The 19,519-nt window shown below is 35.5% G+C and overlaps 2 protein-coding genes across 2 annotated transcripts; both read right to left on the bottom strand.

The window, feature by feature from the left end:
- Nucleotides 1-529: 529 nt before the first annotated feature.
- On the bottom strand, nt 530-6,527 carry LOC106911372 (syntaxin-2-like). Its single transcript, XM_088011027.1, has 9 exons — nt 5,568-6,527; nt 5,287-5,349; nt 4,390-4,489; nt 3,844-3,918; nt 3,421-3,494; nt 2,637-2,745; nt 2,035-2,108; nt 1,805-1,942; nt 530-1,707 (listed from the first exon to the last, which is right to left on the bottom strand). Exons 1-9 carry the CDS (start codon nt 5,601-5,603, stop codon nt 1,531-1,533), a joined length of 846 nt encoding a protein of 281 aa, XP_087867153.1. The 5' UTR covers nt 5,604-6,527; the 3' UTR covers nt 530-1,530.
- A 2,508-nt stretch (nt 6,528-9,035) lies between these two features.
- Nucleotides 9,036-17,746, bottom strand: LOC106911370 (putative RNA helicase mov-10-B.1). Its single transcript, XM_088011026.1, has 23 exons — nt 17,571-17,746; nt 17,178-17,268; nt 16,832-16,977; nt 16,477-16,570; nt 15,631-15,778; nt 15,262-15,481; nt 15,098-15,181; nt 14,727-14,889; nt 14,487-14,632; nt 13,826-14,014; nt 13,634-13,740; nt 13,357-13,553; nt 13,061-13,164; nt 12,253-12,350; nt 12,078-12,176; nt 11,446-11,551; nt 10,785-10,899; nt 10,515-10,712; nt 10,258-10,326; nt 10,052-10,177; nt 9,344-9,432; nt 9,155-9,253; nt 9,036-9,078 (listed from the first exon to the last, which is right to left on the bottom strand). The coding sequence occupies exons 1-23, from the start codon at nt 17,738-17,740 to the stop codon at nt 9,036-9,038; spliced, it is 2,901 nt and encodes a 966-aa protein (XP_087867152.1). The 5' UTR covers nt 17,741-17,746.
- Between the last annotated feature and the right edge of the window lie 1,773 nt (nt 17,747-19,519).

The raw sequence follows: 19,519 nt of genomic DNA, 5'->3' as shown, positions 1-19,519 counted from the left end.
TTATCACTCCAATAGCCTGCAGATTTAGCAAGTGCAGCAGCAAATTACACAAATGTCATTCAATTATTAACCTACAAGTATCCTATGCCTAATGCGATTGTCCTACAACATCACAAATAAGAATCAGTCGTGAGGATAAAAGTCAAGTGAAGCCTTGATGTAAATTCTCACTATTTATATTTGTTAATAAGCATTAGAGACCATGTGGTACTTAATGTGGACTATTAGAAGTGTTACAGCATTAACAGTTCATTTACCTTAAGGCATGAGTAAAATAATTTCAACCATAAAAAGGTGCATTTACAGCCACACTAGTCCCACTTTATTCCCAGTGGAGCATCAAATTAAATCCAATGCTATCCGAGACTGCACTTTCACAAAGGTCACAATATCAAAGTGTGTTTACTGAAGTGACTCCATGTACACGATGCATACACTGTTTGGAGACACTTTTTTGATGCCATGCAGTTCCTAGGTGATTTACCAACTGAGCAGTCTGTGATTAGAAACTGGAAGCCACACTGAAAAATCAGATGTTTTTTTTCTTGTTTATTAAATACATCATAAGTGAACATTACCTCTCCAGTTTCTGCATTAAACAACAAAACAAAAAAAGAAAAAAGTGAAGCAGCAATATGGATAAATGATGTTTACATAACAGGAACTTGAAGATAATAAGCCTAATGGGTATATTAAGTAGGTAAAACAGCTACATCAGTGTCTAGTATTGCATCAGATGTCAAAATATACATTTGCATGACTCTTTATAGATCAAAAATATTTAATCCAATCACTTTTGTTCCATTTGCTTCCATTGTCATTATTTTATTAAGCCACTTATTTACCTGTTTTGTTGATTATACCAGCTTTGGTTCCTTGCTTCCAAGCAGTTTATTTACATGTCATTGCTAATTTAAAAACAAAACATTTTACAATCAGCAGATCAGACCTACAAAAAGGCAAAACAAGACATAAGCCAGTAAAACTCTGATCACTACATTTCTAATTTACAAGTTGACTGGAACTGCTACAGCAATTTTTATACTGTGCAGATTTCTTACATTTCACTTAAACCACTTTATGCTAATTGATCACAGCAGGAGACCAGGAAGTTTAAAATCTTCTGTTTCACAGCATTCATTATGAGCACAAGTTGACATTTTTACAATGTCATAAGAAGAAACCTTAGACAAGGTACAGCCTGGTATTTCAATGTTGTTGCAGTGCCACCTAGTGACCAAGTGAGTAAATGAATCTATGGGTGGTTGAACAGATAAAAAGTATTGTAATGAAATGGACCATATCTGAAATCATATTCTTGACAAAGAAAGATTTTTTTTTAAGCATTTAAAGTGACAAGTTATTTTTACATAACTTTGAATTCTCAACTCTGGGTAAAAAAAAACTACACTTCTACAAAAAACAGTTAAAGATTTTTACATGGGGGAAAAAATGGATACAAATAATTCTCCAAGGCTCTGACAGGTTCGATGTGCATCAGGAAGGCTTGATGCAGTCTTCAGTAGAGTTTTAATCATCAGCTTCAGTACTGGCTTGTCTCCTAAAGGATTTGAAAAAACTTGGGAGAGATACAACCTTATAACGATTCTTCTTGTATCCGAGTGCTTCATGTGTTTCTTCTTTTCCTGCATGTACATATTCTCCAGCACTGGTGACGTTCTTTTCTATATTGTTTATCAACTCCCCCTAGTGGAAATAAAAAAAAAAAGACACAATGTTAGTCATTTCATCAGTTATATTTAAATCTGTCCTCAAACATTTATTTTTGGGGCAGCCATTTTACCTGAATTTCCAACAGCATGGCCGTGTCTGTAATTATCTCATGTAATTCTTTAATGCTGTACTCAAGGCTGATGATGTTCTGATGACGTCTTTCAATCTCAGAGAGAGCCCGACTTGATAATTGGGCATCAGAATGAATCTTTGTTGGAGGGAAAAAAGGGACATTATTTATATTTTTTTTATTCAAATACTACAACATTCTATTGGAAATAGATCTGGGATTTCACCCACATTAGTTATGAAAATGGCAAGATTATCACGTTGCAGCATATCCTCCAGCTCGTCATCTGTTGTGACTTTATCCACTATGAGAAACAAATGAGAAGTTGGCACTTAGAATCTTTTTATTTCATTTTGAAATTAGAAATTACAAAATCAAAGCAACAGAATCACTGCAGTAAAAGAACTGAAAAATGATATGCACTTCTGGAAGTTTACTGTAGAATGTCACAAATAGGGCAAAATACTATTCTAAAACATACCTGCACACATAACACTGCTTCAAAGTTATCCCAATAAACAAACTGGATAAAAAGATACACAAATACTCTATTGGAATGTGGTTTAATACATCAACCTTTTCCAGCCTAGTGATACATACAATAACAATGCTCAAAACAATCTTGGCAGGAAATTGAGTAAATGCAAGTCATCTTATTTACATGCTAAATAAAACAATCAGACTAGAAACGGTAAAGAATAAGACCAGAATCTGCTTTATTGGCCAAGTTTCTGAATGCAAAGAAGAGATTTGACTTTGATTTCAGTTTGTTGTCAAAGAAAAGCATTGAAACTGGAAATAAAAAGCAATTATTATTGCAATAGTGACTCACCAATCTCGAGCTGTCTCTGAATTTGGGCCTTGCATTTCTCTCTGAAAGAAATCTGGATCTTATGGTAACTCTTCATGACTTCAGAAAACCAACGAGTCAGGTGTGAGTGCTGGCAGAAGGGAGTTGGCAAAATTATTTATTTGGAAGCCAAGGTTAAAATTTGCAATGCAATGACTAGTACAATGACAGCCTATGACACAAAGCAGGCCATATGCAATTACAATCACAAACTGGTATGATAAAGGGTTTATATTTGCTCATTTCTCTTTTTTATGAAATTACACTGTGACATTGGGATTATTGTTGCAGCATAATCTCACAAAAAAAATCAATAGTGTATTTTTATTTTGTTTGCTGTGGCATAGAGACCAATTTGTTTTTCCACAAAATGTGGAAGATTAAAAAATGCCATTTGACGCTGATGTTTGCTGAGCTGCACTGAACTCATTAACCATTTTTCTTCTACCATCACAAACATAAACGTGGAGTTTCCTAATCCCTGCAGGAACTTTGAAAGCAACAGTTTATTTTGGTCAGATGAGACCAAGTTTGAGCTTTTTAAACAAATAATGCTTCTGGTGGGTTTGGCAATAAACAAAGGATGACTTTGTATGAAAGAACCTCATGCTCACTGAAAACAATGGTGTTATTCTGTGGATAATTTTCTTTTTCAAAGAGACTGAGAAGCTAGTGAGAGGGCACTAGTTTCTCAGAACATCAGAATAGAAGGAATGACTTGATTTTAACAAATAAATGGAGAAAAATTAAAGTATTAGGTACAAACCTGATTCCTCTGAATTCGATAGATTACAGAGTTATTAGTTCTGTTGTCTTCTGATGAACAGTTCTTCTGCATTACTGAAATACACAAGACAGATCCAGTGTAATTACAAGCTACCTCAGATAGGAACTAACGTACGCTGCAGGTTTCTCTTCACAATTTACATAGCAAAGCAAAAATATTCTGAGAGCTTTTAATAATGACTGAATGACGATGAGCTGTAGTGGACAGTGACGCACTTTATTTCCTCTCCTATTCATTTGCCAGTCAAATTATACCATTCTGACTTCACTCCAAGTATTTAAGCAAGTTTGCTGTTTGGCAAAGCTACATTTACTTCAAATGACTGTCCAAAGGGAAATATTAAAAATGTACACAAATATTCCATGGGTTCCAGCAATTTCGACTCCATTTTGTAACACCTACATTTTAACTTGGTTCGGACCAGGTTGGCGTTGTGTCTGGTCTCGTTGTTTATCAGCTCCAGTTCATCTTTACTTCCTAAAAAAACACACAAAACAAACAGACTGAACAAATTTACCTGATAAGAGGAGGAACTCTTTTTTTTCTGTGTCTAAACCAATCTAAAAAGCTTAGGCTACATTTCTCTATATGGTAGAACTGTGGTTATCAGTAATTTTGCGTAACAACATAAAACAGTGTATTTAAGCTAAATCTAGCCAATGCAAGGAAAATGTATCGAAACATCCCAAAACACTGGTTGTTCACCTCTTAAATTCTGTAAGCATGGCTACATAATCTTTTTCACCTCTAAATAGCACAGATATGCTTACAGGGCATTGCTATATTGGTTTCTGTGCCTCTTCTGTAAACAACTAAAGCTCTGTTAAGCTTCTCATATTTCTGTTGCTCTTGTTTTTTTTGTGTGTGTGTGTATCTTTAGGGAGCTTAACAGAACATTGAGTCGCTACACAATTTAAAGGTTTCACTAAATATTCCAGAAAGTCTTACCTTTGTCACTGTCTGAAGAGGAAAGGATGCTGCAGTGTCTTTTTTCCATGTCCTCTGTTTGGCTGGAGATTTTTTCAATGAGGTTTCTTACCTCACACACCTACACACAAAAATCCCATCAACATTAGTCATTGAAATGTCAGAACAAGCCTAAAAAAACAAAAGAAAACAAAAAACACCAATGTTTTCATCTCTGTTCTTTGTATTTTCTGTAGAGAACTTTTAATTAATGTTTATGTGAATGATGTTATACATATACAAACTCGCATTCCCTCATTTCTTTTTGCAAGTGTTAATTCTTGGTAAACTACATTGAATCTGTGACAGTAAAAGAAAACAAAATGCTTAAGTTCTGTGTATATTGTGGTCCATCACTTCACATTAGGAACTTAAAGTAGATCAGCTGGCATTATTGATCTGGTTAAAGAAAATTATATATAAAATTATGACATATTTAAGCTGCAAAAGGAATAGTTTAACACATTTGAGGCTTCATTGCGCCCAATCAATTAGAATTTTTATCAAGCAGAAAGTAGGTAGCCTGTGGTCTCCTAATACTTAACCCAATATAATGTGCAAATGAATATAAGTAGTAAACTTTGGCAACATGGCAAAGTAAACCATTGCCATGTTTTTGTGTGGGAGCTACAGAGTGACCAGAAAGAACCATGCAAAAGTCATCCAAAATTATCACTGCCCAACATTCAAACCCAGGAGCTTTTGCTGCGAGGCAACCATGCAGCCCATTTAAGTTGTTGTAAAATGTAACTTTAATCATATGCTTTAAGAAGCATCTGTTGCTAAGACTAACAAATGACAATGACTGCAACCAGAATGTGGCCAAAGCTTCTGGTTTCAAAGATGTTGTGACTAAAGCAGTTTTACGTGCAAGCTTACCGTTTTAAAAAAATCCTCCATTTCGGCTCCTCTCTCTGTCGAATTGCTCATAGTTTCCGTTTGCTGCGAGTAAAAAAAGCGAGTGTGAATTTATTACGCCACTTTAATGTTTTGGCATAAATAAAAAGCGCTTCGTTGCACACAAAACTAGCTTCTTTTCTCTTCTAAAGCTTTATATGAAAAGCCGTTTTTACTCCTCCTCGGTGGAATTTATCACAACTACAAAATACTACACGAACAGTCAGGACACCCACGGGATTCACAATAAGACTCGACCTCACCTGAAGTCTGTCCTTCCTCCTGGGGGATGAGGTCATCGAACGCACCTGTAATAAAGGGCGTGGGCACGCAGGCGCGTTCCCGTCTGAACAAACAAAGACAGCTTCAGCAAGCCACCTTTCTTCAAGCCAAAATGACTGTATATTTAAACGAACCTGTGGATATTTATCGCTAAGCTTTACGCCTATTGTGAAAAAGTGTAGAGAAATATTAACGAAAACGCAAACTCTTACACTTACAGACTTTTCCGTTAATATGCAGCCGGTTCCCGTTTTCGGATTGGTTACTTTGAAAGAGTGACACACCTGTAAACAGCCGGGTTAACCAATAAGAAGACGAGTTACAGCGACTGGGTGCGTTTCATAACAGTTAGCCGCCGAACGACCTAGGAATAAGTGATGACCAAAATATGAAAGAGGAGTTTTCCTGAGGAAAACGAGTTTTTGCCGGAGATGTAACGTCGAGACCAACTTGTTAGTGGGATTTGAGTTCCGTAAGTCATAACCACTGACTGTCATGTTAATCATTTAACTTATTCATTGTTTTAGACGATGATGTTATGTAAGCAAAAAAAAAACATAAAAATGAAAAAATACTATCGTATTGCTTTCATATCAGTTATATACTTGAGTGTCTGGACACCGCTCTCAACTGATGATAACTATGAGTTGCTTCAAATACAAAATGGCTATAAACCCCGCCTAGTCGATAGACAGTTCTGCTTTCTGGAGAAGTAAGGGGGCGCACCCTATCTCTCCATGATCTCTGCAAGGGCGACTTCGTACAACAACAATAAGAGTTCTTAACCCCCTCACTCCCAGATGCACTTAAGCTCTATTTTCGCTTTGAGCATCCTAACACTTCCCTCAGCACCACCTCCTGGTGACATGCCTCTTTGTGTGACCACAGCAGATGTGAGGAAATCCATCCAGGAAATCAACCCCTGTTGGCCCTAACAACATCCCAGGGCGGTTTCTGAGTGACTGTGCACATCAACTGTCTGAGACATCTTCAACACCTCACTGTTACTGGCACCTGTCCTTTCCAGCTTAAAGACCACCACTATAGTCCCTGTCTCCTTAACATCAGTAGTCCTCACTGATATTTAAATATGCGGACCCATGTATTAATCCAATTTAAAAATACTTTTAAAAGATAAATTTCCTCATAAATGTAGCTATGATAGTTGTTTGAATAAGGTTTCTAGTAAAAAAGCGTGAAATTCCGTTTAGGATTTAGCGATTTATAATTAAAATGCGATGTCACTTAATTGTGCCTCAAACATACAACGCTGAGTGGAATGGGCGACCACTCCAAGATGGCGGCCCTACATCACATCTGCGACAGTAGGTAAGAGCGGTCCATGAGGCGCCTATTCAGTGGGTCAGTTATACTAGCCTAACTGTTGCTGGCCTGCTATGGACTTTGATAAACTTAGCATGTGCTGCGCAGTTCGGTGTGTTTTGGTTCCGTTAGCACTAAACAACCCACCAAGTCATCAGTAGAGCAGCTGTTTAAATCAGCTAATCAACCACCGCAGTGTTCAGGCGAAAACTTATTAATAATCACAATATAGACATTAAGCCTGACAACATAATGTAACAGACTGGATGTTCTGTTTTAGTGTTTTTCCTACTTTTTTGTGTGGGAAATGTTTGCCTTTTGGTGTCGATTCCCCTGATCCGTAATCTCTGCTCTATCTGCTCGTTGAGCTGTTTGTCGGTTGCCAAGGCAACGTGCCGTGCGTAATACCGACATACAGAGCGAGCAAAGGCGGAATAGAAGTTGGAGCTATTTTTTCTTTATTTTTTATCCATTTGAATTTTGTTACTTTATTCTTAAATTTCCATTTTTTGTATTATTTAGAGAGTTTATTTGTAGGTTGATAATTGTTGATTTTATTTATTTTTGTTTTATTATTTTTCTTATTTATTTTCTAAATTTAGACAGGAAGTAATGTGGGTCAGTCCACTTTCTATAGGTGCAGGGGCCTGGTGAAGGACCAGCAGGCATTTGGGTTTGAAGCCGATGGTTTTTACAAGAGCAAGAGTGGTAGCATGAGAACAAATGAAAGTTTGATCTCTGTAATTGTTTGGTGAAAGAGGAAAATAAATCACCAAGAACAATCAATAAGTTTGGACATTGAAACTTGTTTTGCCTGTGTCGAGAAACATGAACCCAGTGCCTTAGTAGAGGCTTGGTGGAACTTTTATTGGATGTTTGGCTTGGCAAACAATCAGAAGTGGTTCTGTCTAGTTTTGTTCCTCACCTGTTTATCAGCTTTATTGTACCTTTATTGTGGCGCACTGCAGCCGCTGCAATTCCTAAAAACAAGCGACAAAAACTGAGCTAATCCCCTGTGTTCGCAAAATGTGGTGATATTTATAACAGTCGTCAAACTACGGCTCCTACAGCATATTTAAAATAAAACGATTGACCAATATAAATAGAAATTTGCTCTTTCTTGCATCTTGACAGAACTATCAGAAACTAAACTGTTTATAGATTTGTTTCATGGAGAATTTATCAAACATCAGTTTTCTAATCTTTATTTTAGGTCGTATTTAATAGATATATCTAATAACAAATGATGGCGCTGCTAATATTTTCGTGACAGATTTCTTCTTTTCCTGTACTGGGATAAAATGGTTTTCTGGACACAATGAATCACATAGCGACCAATAAGCGCTTGTCCAGTCCTGTAATACATATCAATTAGCAGGAGTATCCCCATAAATATTTTTCTAGATCCGCCCCTGGTTCTTGTAAACTATATATGATTATTAAAGTCAAATTGCGTATATTCCTCCAATTTTAGCTGCTCTAAAGTTTATTTTTTTATATCATTGGGGAAATTGTTGATAAATAAATTCAATTTAATTGTTTCTTTTGATTTATTGGCAACCTTAAAAGTAAAGTATATTTTTATACAATTAAAAATAAATGAAGCATTTTTGGGTTTAAATAATTTACTACTGCACTGCATGGCGTCTTTTAAATTGATCTGAATGTTTAACTCTCAGCTATAATCCATGTCTTTGTATTTACCTGAAATATGCATCTGACATGACCTATTTAATATTTAATATTCCTATATGACCTATTTAATATTCAAAATGGGTTAAAAGGGAGATAAAAAAGCCACAAGATAATAGCTTCTTTCATTTCTTTCCAGGATGTGGGTTTAGTTTAACACCTCACATAGTAAGAAGGATAGAAAGGCAGGTAAAAATACTCACTTTGGGGTCTGAAAGTCTCCATGACATGAAATGATACTAATGGTTTTGTATGACAGTTTTGTAGTTGTATGGTCGGCTGTGTTGTCTGAATGGTACATTGTTTTGCATGTCTTGAGTTTGGTGCCTCATTAAATATGCACCAAACTTCAGATCCTTGATTGCCTTCAGACAGAATGAAATAGTGAAACATGCTTTGGATGAAGTTTATTTCTGTGTTGAATGCCTTTGATTCTACCAGCTGAAAGCAACCTTTGGTCTCACTTTCTGCTGCGGGCTGTAACACAAACATTTATTATTAAAAAATAAATAGCAGACAACAGATTCTCTGGATCTGCAAATCTGCTATTTACCCGGAGCTTGATGAGGGGTTAGCGACCCCTGTGCCTGCCTTCAGATCAGAAATATTGATGCCACGGTATGCTCTTTCTTTTAAACAGTAATGGATAAGCCTAAGAGAGAAAGGTTAGCATACGAGGCATGTCAGACTGATTTTTGCCAATTTTTTTTACTCGTACTTGGAAGAACATAAAGAAACATACTTGTTCCATACTGGATCTATTTCCAGGACTCTGGGGTCTCCTACCACAACCAGCAGGTTTCTGGCTCGAGTCATTGCCACGTTGAATCTCTGAAGAGATTCAGATTGTAAATACATAATATATTGACAGCCCAATGACAAAGGTCTTCCAATAAACATATCTTTTATCAAAATAGTAAAAACTTAAAAAATCTGAATAAAAGTAGATTTATTTTATGGTCCTTAAATTTGCTACAGGGTAAGATTATGTAACTGCGATAAAAAAAAATTCAATTATTTTCAGGCTTTTGCACATCTTTAGATTGAGTGCAAATAAATGTAGTGGGAACTCTTAATGATTGTGTTGGAAGTAAATTGCTCACTAGGCTGAAAAGTAAAACTAAATGATAAAACAAGATCTTCTTTTCAAACAAATCTTGTGGAAGATTCAGAAGAAAATCAAGTACATCCTATTAAAAGACTTGTAACAAACATAATTTTCGAAACTAAACAAAAAAAGTTGCACATATGAGAAGTATTTTAAAGTTTTTCCAGCCATTCTGATGGTGTCATAGAAATTGTAAGATTGTGCTATTGCAATGAGAGAAAAATGAAGCCTTTTTAATTTTAGCAGAGTAAAAGTTGTTGATGCTGCTGCATTATATATACTACCACCACTCTGGCAACGAGTGAAAAATGTGTGAAAAGTACAAGGTGGGATATTTCTCACCTTCTCATCCTTTACGAAGCCCAAGCTGAAATGTTGATTCGGTTCAGTCAGGCTGGGATTGCTGCGCACCGTGGACATCAGGATCACATCTGACTCTTTACCCTGAAAGATCTCAACTGTGCCAACCTTCAGAAAAAAAAAGAAACAAATTTAGAGTTTATTTAATATACTAGCAAAATTGTAGTAATTTCTGAAAAGTGTCATACCAGGACATTCTCCAAGTCTTCTTTGACTAGATCCTTGTCTTTGCGAAAGGTTGCTTTAATCTTCTCCACCTGTCAGAACATGAAACAGGACAATGAGAATTACAAATTATGCTGCTGTAAAGCAAATATGCTTTGGTAATGAAAGGCTCTCCCAAATAAAGTCTTTATTTGACACAATTAATTAGCAAAGCTTTACCTCAGTTATAGAAGTCATGAAAACATTAATAATGAACATAGAGTAAAGCTTAAATACTTACTTGTTTAGCGTATGGAGTAATAATACCAATTTCCTTTGGTCCAATTTTGTCTACGCCATTTCTGCGGCGATATTTGATAAGGGATTTTAAGTATTCCTTCAGTACATCCACCTCAGCCATATTGTAAACAGATGGGCTGTTGAGGTCTTGTTCTTTCATGCCTGCAACCCCGTGGAACATTACAGGAAAATCCTGATCCTCAGAGAAACAAGATGAGATTAGAGATGGAGATAAACTGGTGGCAAGATATTTTATCTTGGTTCTGATTACCTTCCTCGCCAGAAGTTCCCAGTTACTATACAAGCAATCCTCAAGGGAACCACAAAACTGGAGTTCGGAGTCATAGAACAACTCATTGGGGATTTTCAGAATTGCAGGATGAGACCTAAGGAAAAGCAAAGAAGATGTGGAAAGGTTTGGGGAGAATTGAGGAAGGAGGCTTTTTGTTGATAGGATACAGTAACAAAGAAAACAGAGATGGTCATTTCACCCTATGCCACTATACGTCTGTAGTTTAGGTCATGTCTTACTATTGTATTGTAACTTTTTCAAGTATATTGGATGTTTCACACTAATAATCTACACAAACTTCAGAATTATTGCTTACCCACTCTGGTAACCACTGATCTAAAATAAATTATAATCTACTTGTTTTTCTGGAACAAGGAAATATGGCTGGTTCAAAACAGACTTGAGACCTGAAATGATTAGAAACAATGTAGATTGATACATATATATTGTATAGTGTAAAAGTAACTTAAGACTGAGCCTCTTATGTATCCCCAAAAAGCGGATACAAAAGGTTTTCTTGAAAATTGTAAAAGTTTGGGATGAAGTAGGAATTAATCAGATTCAAATTGGCAAAGAGATGAACTAATTTGTGCCACAAAAAATAAATAAATAAATAAATAAATCTTCACAAAAAGCAAACCTATAGTTCCTCAGCAGTTTAGTCATATAGCGACTGTTGAAGCCGTTGGTCTTGCGTTGTCTGTACAGTCTGATATTTGTCATTAGTCTCTCCAGCATGGACAGACCTGAAAACAGTGAACACCATTATCCTATAAAAAAGGCAAAAACTGAGCTTAGAAATTTTAAAGTTTGCAGCATTTATGGCTAAGATAATATGTTCCATTTTCTTAAGGTTGTCAGATTATCTAATTACCAAAGCAGTTTATCAAGTTTTTTTTTTATCCAAAAATGTTTGGAATTTTGTGGTATTTTAGTATGAAAAGAAAAATATTTTTATCCTTCCAAGTAAGAACTGCATTCAACCTGAGAGTGTTAGAAGAACATCTTATTTGTTGTCTCGGTCCTAATTTCTATTTAGTCTTTTATTTACCAAATTTAGATTTGTTTATGGTTTATTTTAAAATTTTCATTGGAATGTTTGAAGTAGTGAAATGTCTTTAAAAGCTTTTTTAAACAAACAAAACTTGCACCAAATAAATAGATCTAGTCAAAAAAGATGTAATTCAAAAGCAACCTGGCATGTTTTGAATCATATTTCGATTATGTTTATAGACCTTTACGTATTGATCACACAGTATGCATGGTGCTCACCCAAGCCGTTTCTCTCTGCTATCTTTGATAAAATAATGGGTCCCAACTGTTTCGGGTCACCTGCCAGAACCACTTGGCCACTGTATGGTTTCAGCAATCCTGTCAGAAATCCATTGAATACACCATAAAATATATACTTAGTATATAGTATTTTAAACAAAGTCACCTTGCTCACCAGCTATTGGAATTAAACACTCTGTTTCTATGGCCTGGCCGGCTTCATCCACAATGATGTAACTGTAATAGTCTGGAGGAATGCCACCTGTCACTAGCCTGTAAAAAAGGAAGTGTATATTTACATTCAGTAATTTAAGGTTAATCATTGCACGCGATGCAGATTGGACAAACATCATAATTCATTTGTTTCATTGAGGAATTTCTCACAGAAAATTTCAACCCTCTGCAAATGGGCCCAATTTCTTTGGATCAAATAAATTACAAATAAGAACCTTCAGAATGAACATGGGAAAGATGACAACTTTGAGATCAGCTAGAGATACCACGGATCTGAACATCAGCTCAGTAAATCAATCCAGCCTTGCTGAATGTGTGAGAATTTGTGTAGAAATCGTGTCATCATCAAATAAATAATTTCTCTGAAGCAGAAAGTTGGCAGAAAAAAAAAAAAACTGAAATATTTTACTAGTTCAGTAAAAAGTAAGGCTCAGCATACTTATGAAGGTTTTGTGTTTTTAATGTTTGGTATCATATTCCCTAATAAAACTTTATTTCTTTTATTATTGGCAAATTGTACCAACACTGATGGATGATTTGAATGTAACATTTGCAGCACAGATAAAATGTAGAATGTTAATTTGATGCACTATAAATCTACTGACTTTTCAATCTCATGCATCATGACCATTTTAATAAAATGTTAAATTGGGATTTTCTATCAGCTAGTTCCTGTTTTAAAATCACTTTGACTAGTATTTGGGACAAAGAAGCACTCTGATTGTGACATCTCCAGGAGAATATCATACCTTCCAGCAGTTTGAAGGGTGGTGACCATGATCTGGTATGTCATCAGCTCCTTTTTGGTCGGTACCTCAAACGAGTTTGTTGCAACATTAAAGCTACAGTGCATCTGTAGTTAAAACAGAAAGCACATACATGCATGTCTAGTACACATTAATATGAATACGATAGAAGTTAACTTGTACAAAAAATGCTTTATGGTATTTGTCCCTCTAAAATACTGAGCATTATATGTCATGCTGTCTTTTCTCCCCTTCATTTCAGTTGTAATAAACAAAATAAAAACAGACAGAATCCAGACCTTCACAAGTTGAGGGATCTTTTCCACTTTGTAGCTTATGGAGTAAAGGCGAAACACTTTGTGGGGTACAATGTTTTCTTCCAGGATCTTCTCACAGAGGTAATCTGTTGCGCTGTTGGACGGTGCACAAACCAGGATTTTGGAGTCTTGAGTTGACACAATCTGCTTGATGACTTCAACCAAAGTTACTGTTTTGCCTGACCCATGGATAAGAGAAATGCATATTGTATTAGATGCCAATCAGTTTGGTCTTGGCATACAAAAACTCATACCATACCTGTACCAGGTGGACCAAATATGAGGTAAGGGGCAGGTTTTGCAGAACGGGCCAGAATGTGTCTAATAGCCTTTTGCTGTTCTGGGTTGTTTTCAGTCATTGGTGTACTGGAGATAGAGGAATCATTTGTAGTTACTTTAGTGCCAAAGCAACTTGATTTTCAAGGTAGTGTTGACTTTACTACATACTGACCGGGTGCAGTTTGGGATTACAGGCGCAAGGCATGAATTGTATGCAGAACATAGCCCAACAGGGAAGAGTAAGTCCCTCAGTAAATGCTTGCGCGCTAGTGCTGCTGCTCTGTGTTGCATACGTAGTGGTATTCTTTGAAGTGAAAACACAATGCTGCACCTCACGCCTATGTTGTATTCTTCTGGAAAGCTGAATTTAAATTAAAAGCAACTGAGTTAGTACCAAACAAGAACATGACAAAAAAAAAGTTAAAATATAGTGTAGCTCACAAATATGTTCACATCTGTGGAAACTCTCCACTGTTGACATTTTAGAACAACAAACAGCTATTTATTTGATAGTATTTTATGTGACAAACTAATGAGAAGTACCATAAACTGAAAGGAAAAGAACATTATTGTTTTAATTTTTTTTTTCATGACTGATTTTTGTGCTTTGCAAAAATATCTCCACTTCAATCAAACTGCATAGAGTGTCTGCACTCCCAAGCCTACATTTAAAATGTAATCTCACTCGGTTGTTGGGAAATAGTTTAAACTCATTTTTATTAACTTGATTCTTCTTTTTGCAGAGAGAGACTAAATTAACAGTCTGAAATTAGACAAGACTATAAAGACAAAACAATTAGGTTACTTTCCAATTACTTTTGTTGCATCCTTACATTTCCTCAAAGTTAATGTAGATTTCCTCCTCATCCACGTCATCCACCCATCCTTTGTATGTCCTTTCAAACTGCTGGTTTAAAGGAGTCACCAGTGCCATGCACCCAGTCAGAGAAACATTAGACATGTTTGAGACATCTTCTGCCTGATGCAACATTAGCGAAAAGATTGAAGTTTATTGTTAATGTGACCCAAGGTTGCAATTTATTAGACTTTTGTGTCCCAGCTATATGTGTCACCTTTAAAATCAGTATATGTTTTTCAGTTGGATGAGTGACAACAAGTATATCTTCTTGGTTGCATTCCTGAAGAGCGGTAGAAATTGCGTACTCCTCTAGATAAAGGAGCAAGTGAAATCGCCAAGAGTAGTTCCTCCAGTTAAGTGGCTGTTTCTCCAAATCTCTGAAAAAAAAATCCATTGATAAGGCAAAAATGACAGTACATTTAGAGCCACATAGCTTCCAGTAACAACAATTAACAGCAGGCCAAAGTCTTAGCTGTAATAAAAGTCCATGGTATTGGATTAATATAATCAAATAACCCCCATGTTTAAACATTTGAGAACAACAACAAAAAGAAAAAAATGTGAGAGATCAAAAATTGAACAGACATATCTATGTCTTTCATGTCTGCAATGTTCTGAGGCAATGGATATTTCCTGAGATACACCTCTGGTCTGAGGAAGACCTCACATCTGCAGAAGTGAAAAACAAGCAAGTTACATTATGCTACATGAAATGACAGTAACAAACTGCTAAATGTTTCACTACTTACCCTGTCAGAGTTTTCTTCTTTGCAGCCTGAAATTTCTTCTCTGCTTCTGACCTGGCTTGAGAGTCCTCATTCTGAGGTGTTTGACGGATGACCTCCAAGAGCCGCATAACGTCAAATGTTTCTGAATGCTCACAGTCTCTTTTAAACTTAAAGACCAGTAGCTGCTCATAGATGCCAGAGTGGTCGGAGGAGATATGAATTTTCATTCTGTATGATTCTCCTGGAGCCAAAATGTGAGGAAACATTTTTCATTTCATTAGCGCAGCTTGTCATAAGTTTGGATCCACCTATTTTGTAATTTCAGAGTTAAAATTACAGTATGTGAAAGACTGATGTGGAATGAATGCTTTGTGTCAGAGGTTTACATACCTGGCCTGAGAAGGTGGTCTTTGATAGTTTTGATAATGTCTCCATCCTGACTTTTGACGGTGAAAATGTTTTTCACAAAATCAAAGGTCTTAAAGGTGAAATACACCCGTTTGACTCCAGTGTTTTGTATGCTCAACGGCACAAATTTCTGACAGAGAGAACATCTCACAAAATAACTTCAATACCATCAGTCACAGGAAAGCACATATTGTCAAACTGAAAATGTATGTATTATGTGTGTATGTATTTATGTAAAGAACAACTGTCAAGTTGTTAACAACTGCAATAAAAGGGATGAATGGCACAATTCATAAATATCTAAATGTTGAGCCTGTGGATAATTGGAAGATTCAATGGCACTGATCACAAATTACATTAAACCACCAAATCTAGATCACTGCACCTTAGCAATTTTAGTTTAAACAAGAACGGTGTTTTTGGGGAAATGTCTGTGTGTCTGAAAAACAAATTTTGCATGTGATTGGCTGATTTAGGCTATTAATATGATCAATCTAATGCCCACCAAATTGTTGTTTGCTAAACGCAAATAAACTCAAGATGAAAAATTGTTTCATGACACCGAACTAATACATTGGTATGAGTTGCTCACAACAGTGTTGCTCACTGCACTCATTTGCTTTTACATTGATGAATCAATATTTTTACCTACACCAATTGCCGAGCAAAAACCTGGCAAGATTCCTGCACTGTCACCCGAACATCCGGGCAACAGAGACGTCATTTGCAATCAGTGCCATATTCATTTTTAATGTTCTTTGGAGGATTAAGCTAGTATTTTAAACATATACAGTAATGCGTTGTTGAAGTTAATCAGCTTGGTCTCACCTCATTTTCTGTCACAGTGACTGAAATTTTCTCTTTTTCTGAATAAGGATTTGAAGTCACTCTAACTTGACATTTTTGGAAGGTTTGTTCAAACCTGTGAGATGGCAAGGTAAAAAAACAAAACATTTGGTCATTCAACTGCACTACCAAAGAAACATTTTTGTAAGTTTGATTATTATTATTACTTTTTTGCTTTACATGTCAAAAATACATATTCAGAATTTTGCTTGAGTATTCCTTTAATCTGTGGTGAAACAAGGGTGCTTATGTAGATAAATCTTTGAACATGACAATAACTAGTAGATTTTATTTTTCATGCTGAACTTCAAATATTTCTAATATTTCAACCATTTACCATTTATTCTTGTATTTCTGAAATGACTTTGCCATCTTTTTACGAAGCATAATGTCTTGTTGGGCTTGTGTTGCCATCTCTTCTTCAGTAAATAAGTGGGTTGGTTTCTGTTCACCTGGTGCTTTCTCTCCTGTTTGTGTATCAGACTTCAGAAAGAAGGGACATTAAAATAAAATTGTAAAATGTTTATGTTCAGTCTTTTGTTTTAGCTTTATGAGTCAAGAAGGATTTCCAGGCATTTAGAATAGGCAAATTCAATATGATTATTTCATTAATGTAACTTGAAATGTTCCTGGGAGGATTAATGATTTAACATATGAAATCATACTAATTATTGAAGTTTCACCTCATTTTCTGTCACAGAGAGAACATTTTTCTCCTCTTCACAAGATCTGGGATTCACCTTGAGCTGATATTTTATGAAGTTTTCTTCATTCCTGTGTAGATAGAAAGGTAAAAAAGACATCTGATCATCATGCTACAATTGCACTGCCAGATATATACACAATTTTGCTAGAATACTGAGAGTTCATTTTATTTTACCTCTAGTCTAGAAAAGCCTTTACTACATTATCAATAATAATAAGTGTTAATCTCCTAAATCTGTCAGAACGTTATAATAAAATAGCCGTCTGACTAACTATTGATTGCGTATGGACATGAATGTTTAAACATGACAATAGTTACGAGATTATTTTCATGCTGAACTTCAAATAATTCTAATGATTCAGCTGTTTACCATTTGATCCTGTATTTCTGAATTGACTTTGCCAACTGTTGACAACGCAACATGCCTTCGTGGGCTTGTGCCAAACTTTCAGCAAGTAAGAGGGTTGGATCCTGGCCACCTGATGCTCTCTCTCCTGTTTGAGGATCAGAGTTCAGTTGCAGATCCTTGGCTTCATCCATTTCTTTCTGAGTGAACAAGGTAAAGAGTAGATTTAATATATACTTTTTTTTGAAAGGCAGTAGTGTTTTTGTGTTTGTGACAATTAATGCATCTGTTTCTGAAGTAAGAAAGGAATAGTTCAATAAAATTGTAAGATGTTTTTGTCCAGCTTTTCTTTTTAGCTTTATGAGTTAATAAGGACTTCCAGGTAATCAGAATTGACTGATGCTACATGATTATTTGATCAATTTTGAAATGTTCTCTGAAGGATTAAACTAATGTCTTAAAAATACAAAGCCACAGACATTTAATACAGCACATAGAACATAGTAACAATGGGTCACCAAGGGAGGGAGACAGTGTCCATGCTGTGTGATTGTTTTTTTCCAAAAACCTTAAAGTTAAAAAAAATAAATCATACTTAAAAATTATTAAAGTTACGCAGTTTGGTCTCACCTTGTTTTCTGTCAAAGTAGCATCATTTTTGTCCTCTTCATAACATCTTGAAGCACTTCTGAGTTTATATTTTGTGAAGGTTTCTATAACCCTGTGTAGATGGCAAGGTGAAAAAAAAAAAGATATGATCATCGTCCTATAAATGCACTGTTGAAGCTATCCATTATTTTGCTAGCAGATTGAGAATTTGCTATATTTGGTCTCAAATTTGTGGTGAACCAGGAGCACAAAGATTGGATTGAAATATGCAAAGGAATAAAAAAGTACATAATTTAACACATTATAAATAATCACAGCAGTATTAATTCCAGGTATCTGTCAGAACGTTATAATAAAGTCTGTCTTACCAATTCATGATTGGCTATGGAGATAAATGCTTGAACATGATGTAGAGAGGTGAAAAACAAATAATCAGTAAATAAAAAAACCAAGTATAAAAATAGGCACCCCAACATTATTTTTCTTTTCTATCCCTTAATTTTTCATTCTTTAGTGTTATTTCAGTCATTCAGTGCAATTCCACATATAGCCGCTAGGGGAGCCTGTCGCATTGGTGGCATAGAGAAGGCGTCGGTACACGGAAGAAGAATGAACCTTTCTGTTAAATGCTAATGGAAGTTCAAAGTGTGTGTCATCTTTCTTATATGACAGGTCAGTAAAAATGTATTTTGATGCACATATGTTACTTACCTTTTAGAGCTGAAGAGATTATTGAATCGAGAGTCAAAAAGTGAGCCATGTTATGCAGTTTGTGATCAGTATCGTGCAGAAAACCGGACATATTTTTGGAAGCTAAATAATGCTAATGCTAGCGGACTTTGTGTGTTGAGCTAGCTGACAAACAGCTAAATGATTACAGAATTCATTCTGTATTTGTGCACTTTTCGAAAGTGTTCTCCCACAAAGGACAACCTTTTTCTTATTTTTATTTGTAATTTGGACAATTCTTTGTCCAAACCATATTGTCATGACATTTGGTGAGTAAGTAATGGTTGCCTATGTGTGAAGCTTAGTAAAAAGACACAGCATTAAAGTAGCATTACAGTTTTGTAGTTACTTTTTTTTATGTAAGACAAAAACATACTGTTTTATAAAAAAAAGTATGTTTTATTTGTGCAGAATAAAACTCGTAAAAGCTATTAAATATAGTTAAAAGCAAAGTCATGTATTTTAAGTTTGACAGCTAAAAATACAGAAGGTCTGAGAAAAATGGACAAGGTTTTTCTCAGACCTTACATAGACCTTGTAAAGACATTCATTATGTCTTTATGAATATTCTTTTAAATCGTTCGATTTAAAATAATATTATGGCTATTTGTGATGCACACCATCTCAGGGTTATC

Source organism: Poecilia mexicana, unplaced genomic scaffold, assembly GCF_051168715.1.
Source record: "Poecilia mexicana isolate PSO_F unplaced genomic scaffold, ASM5116871v1 scaffold_12, whole genome shotgun sequence".
NCBI lineage: Eukaryota > Metazoa > Chordata > Actinopteri > Cyprinodontiformes > Poeciliidae > Poecilia > Poecilia mexicana.
This window is presented reverse-complemented; position numbering and strand designations above follow the sequence as displayed.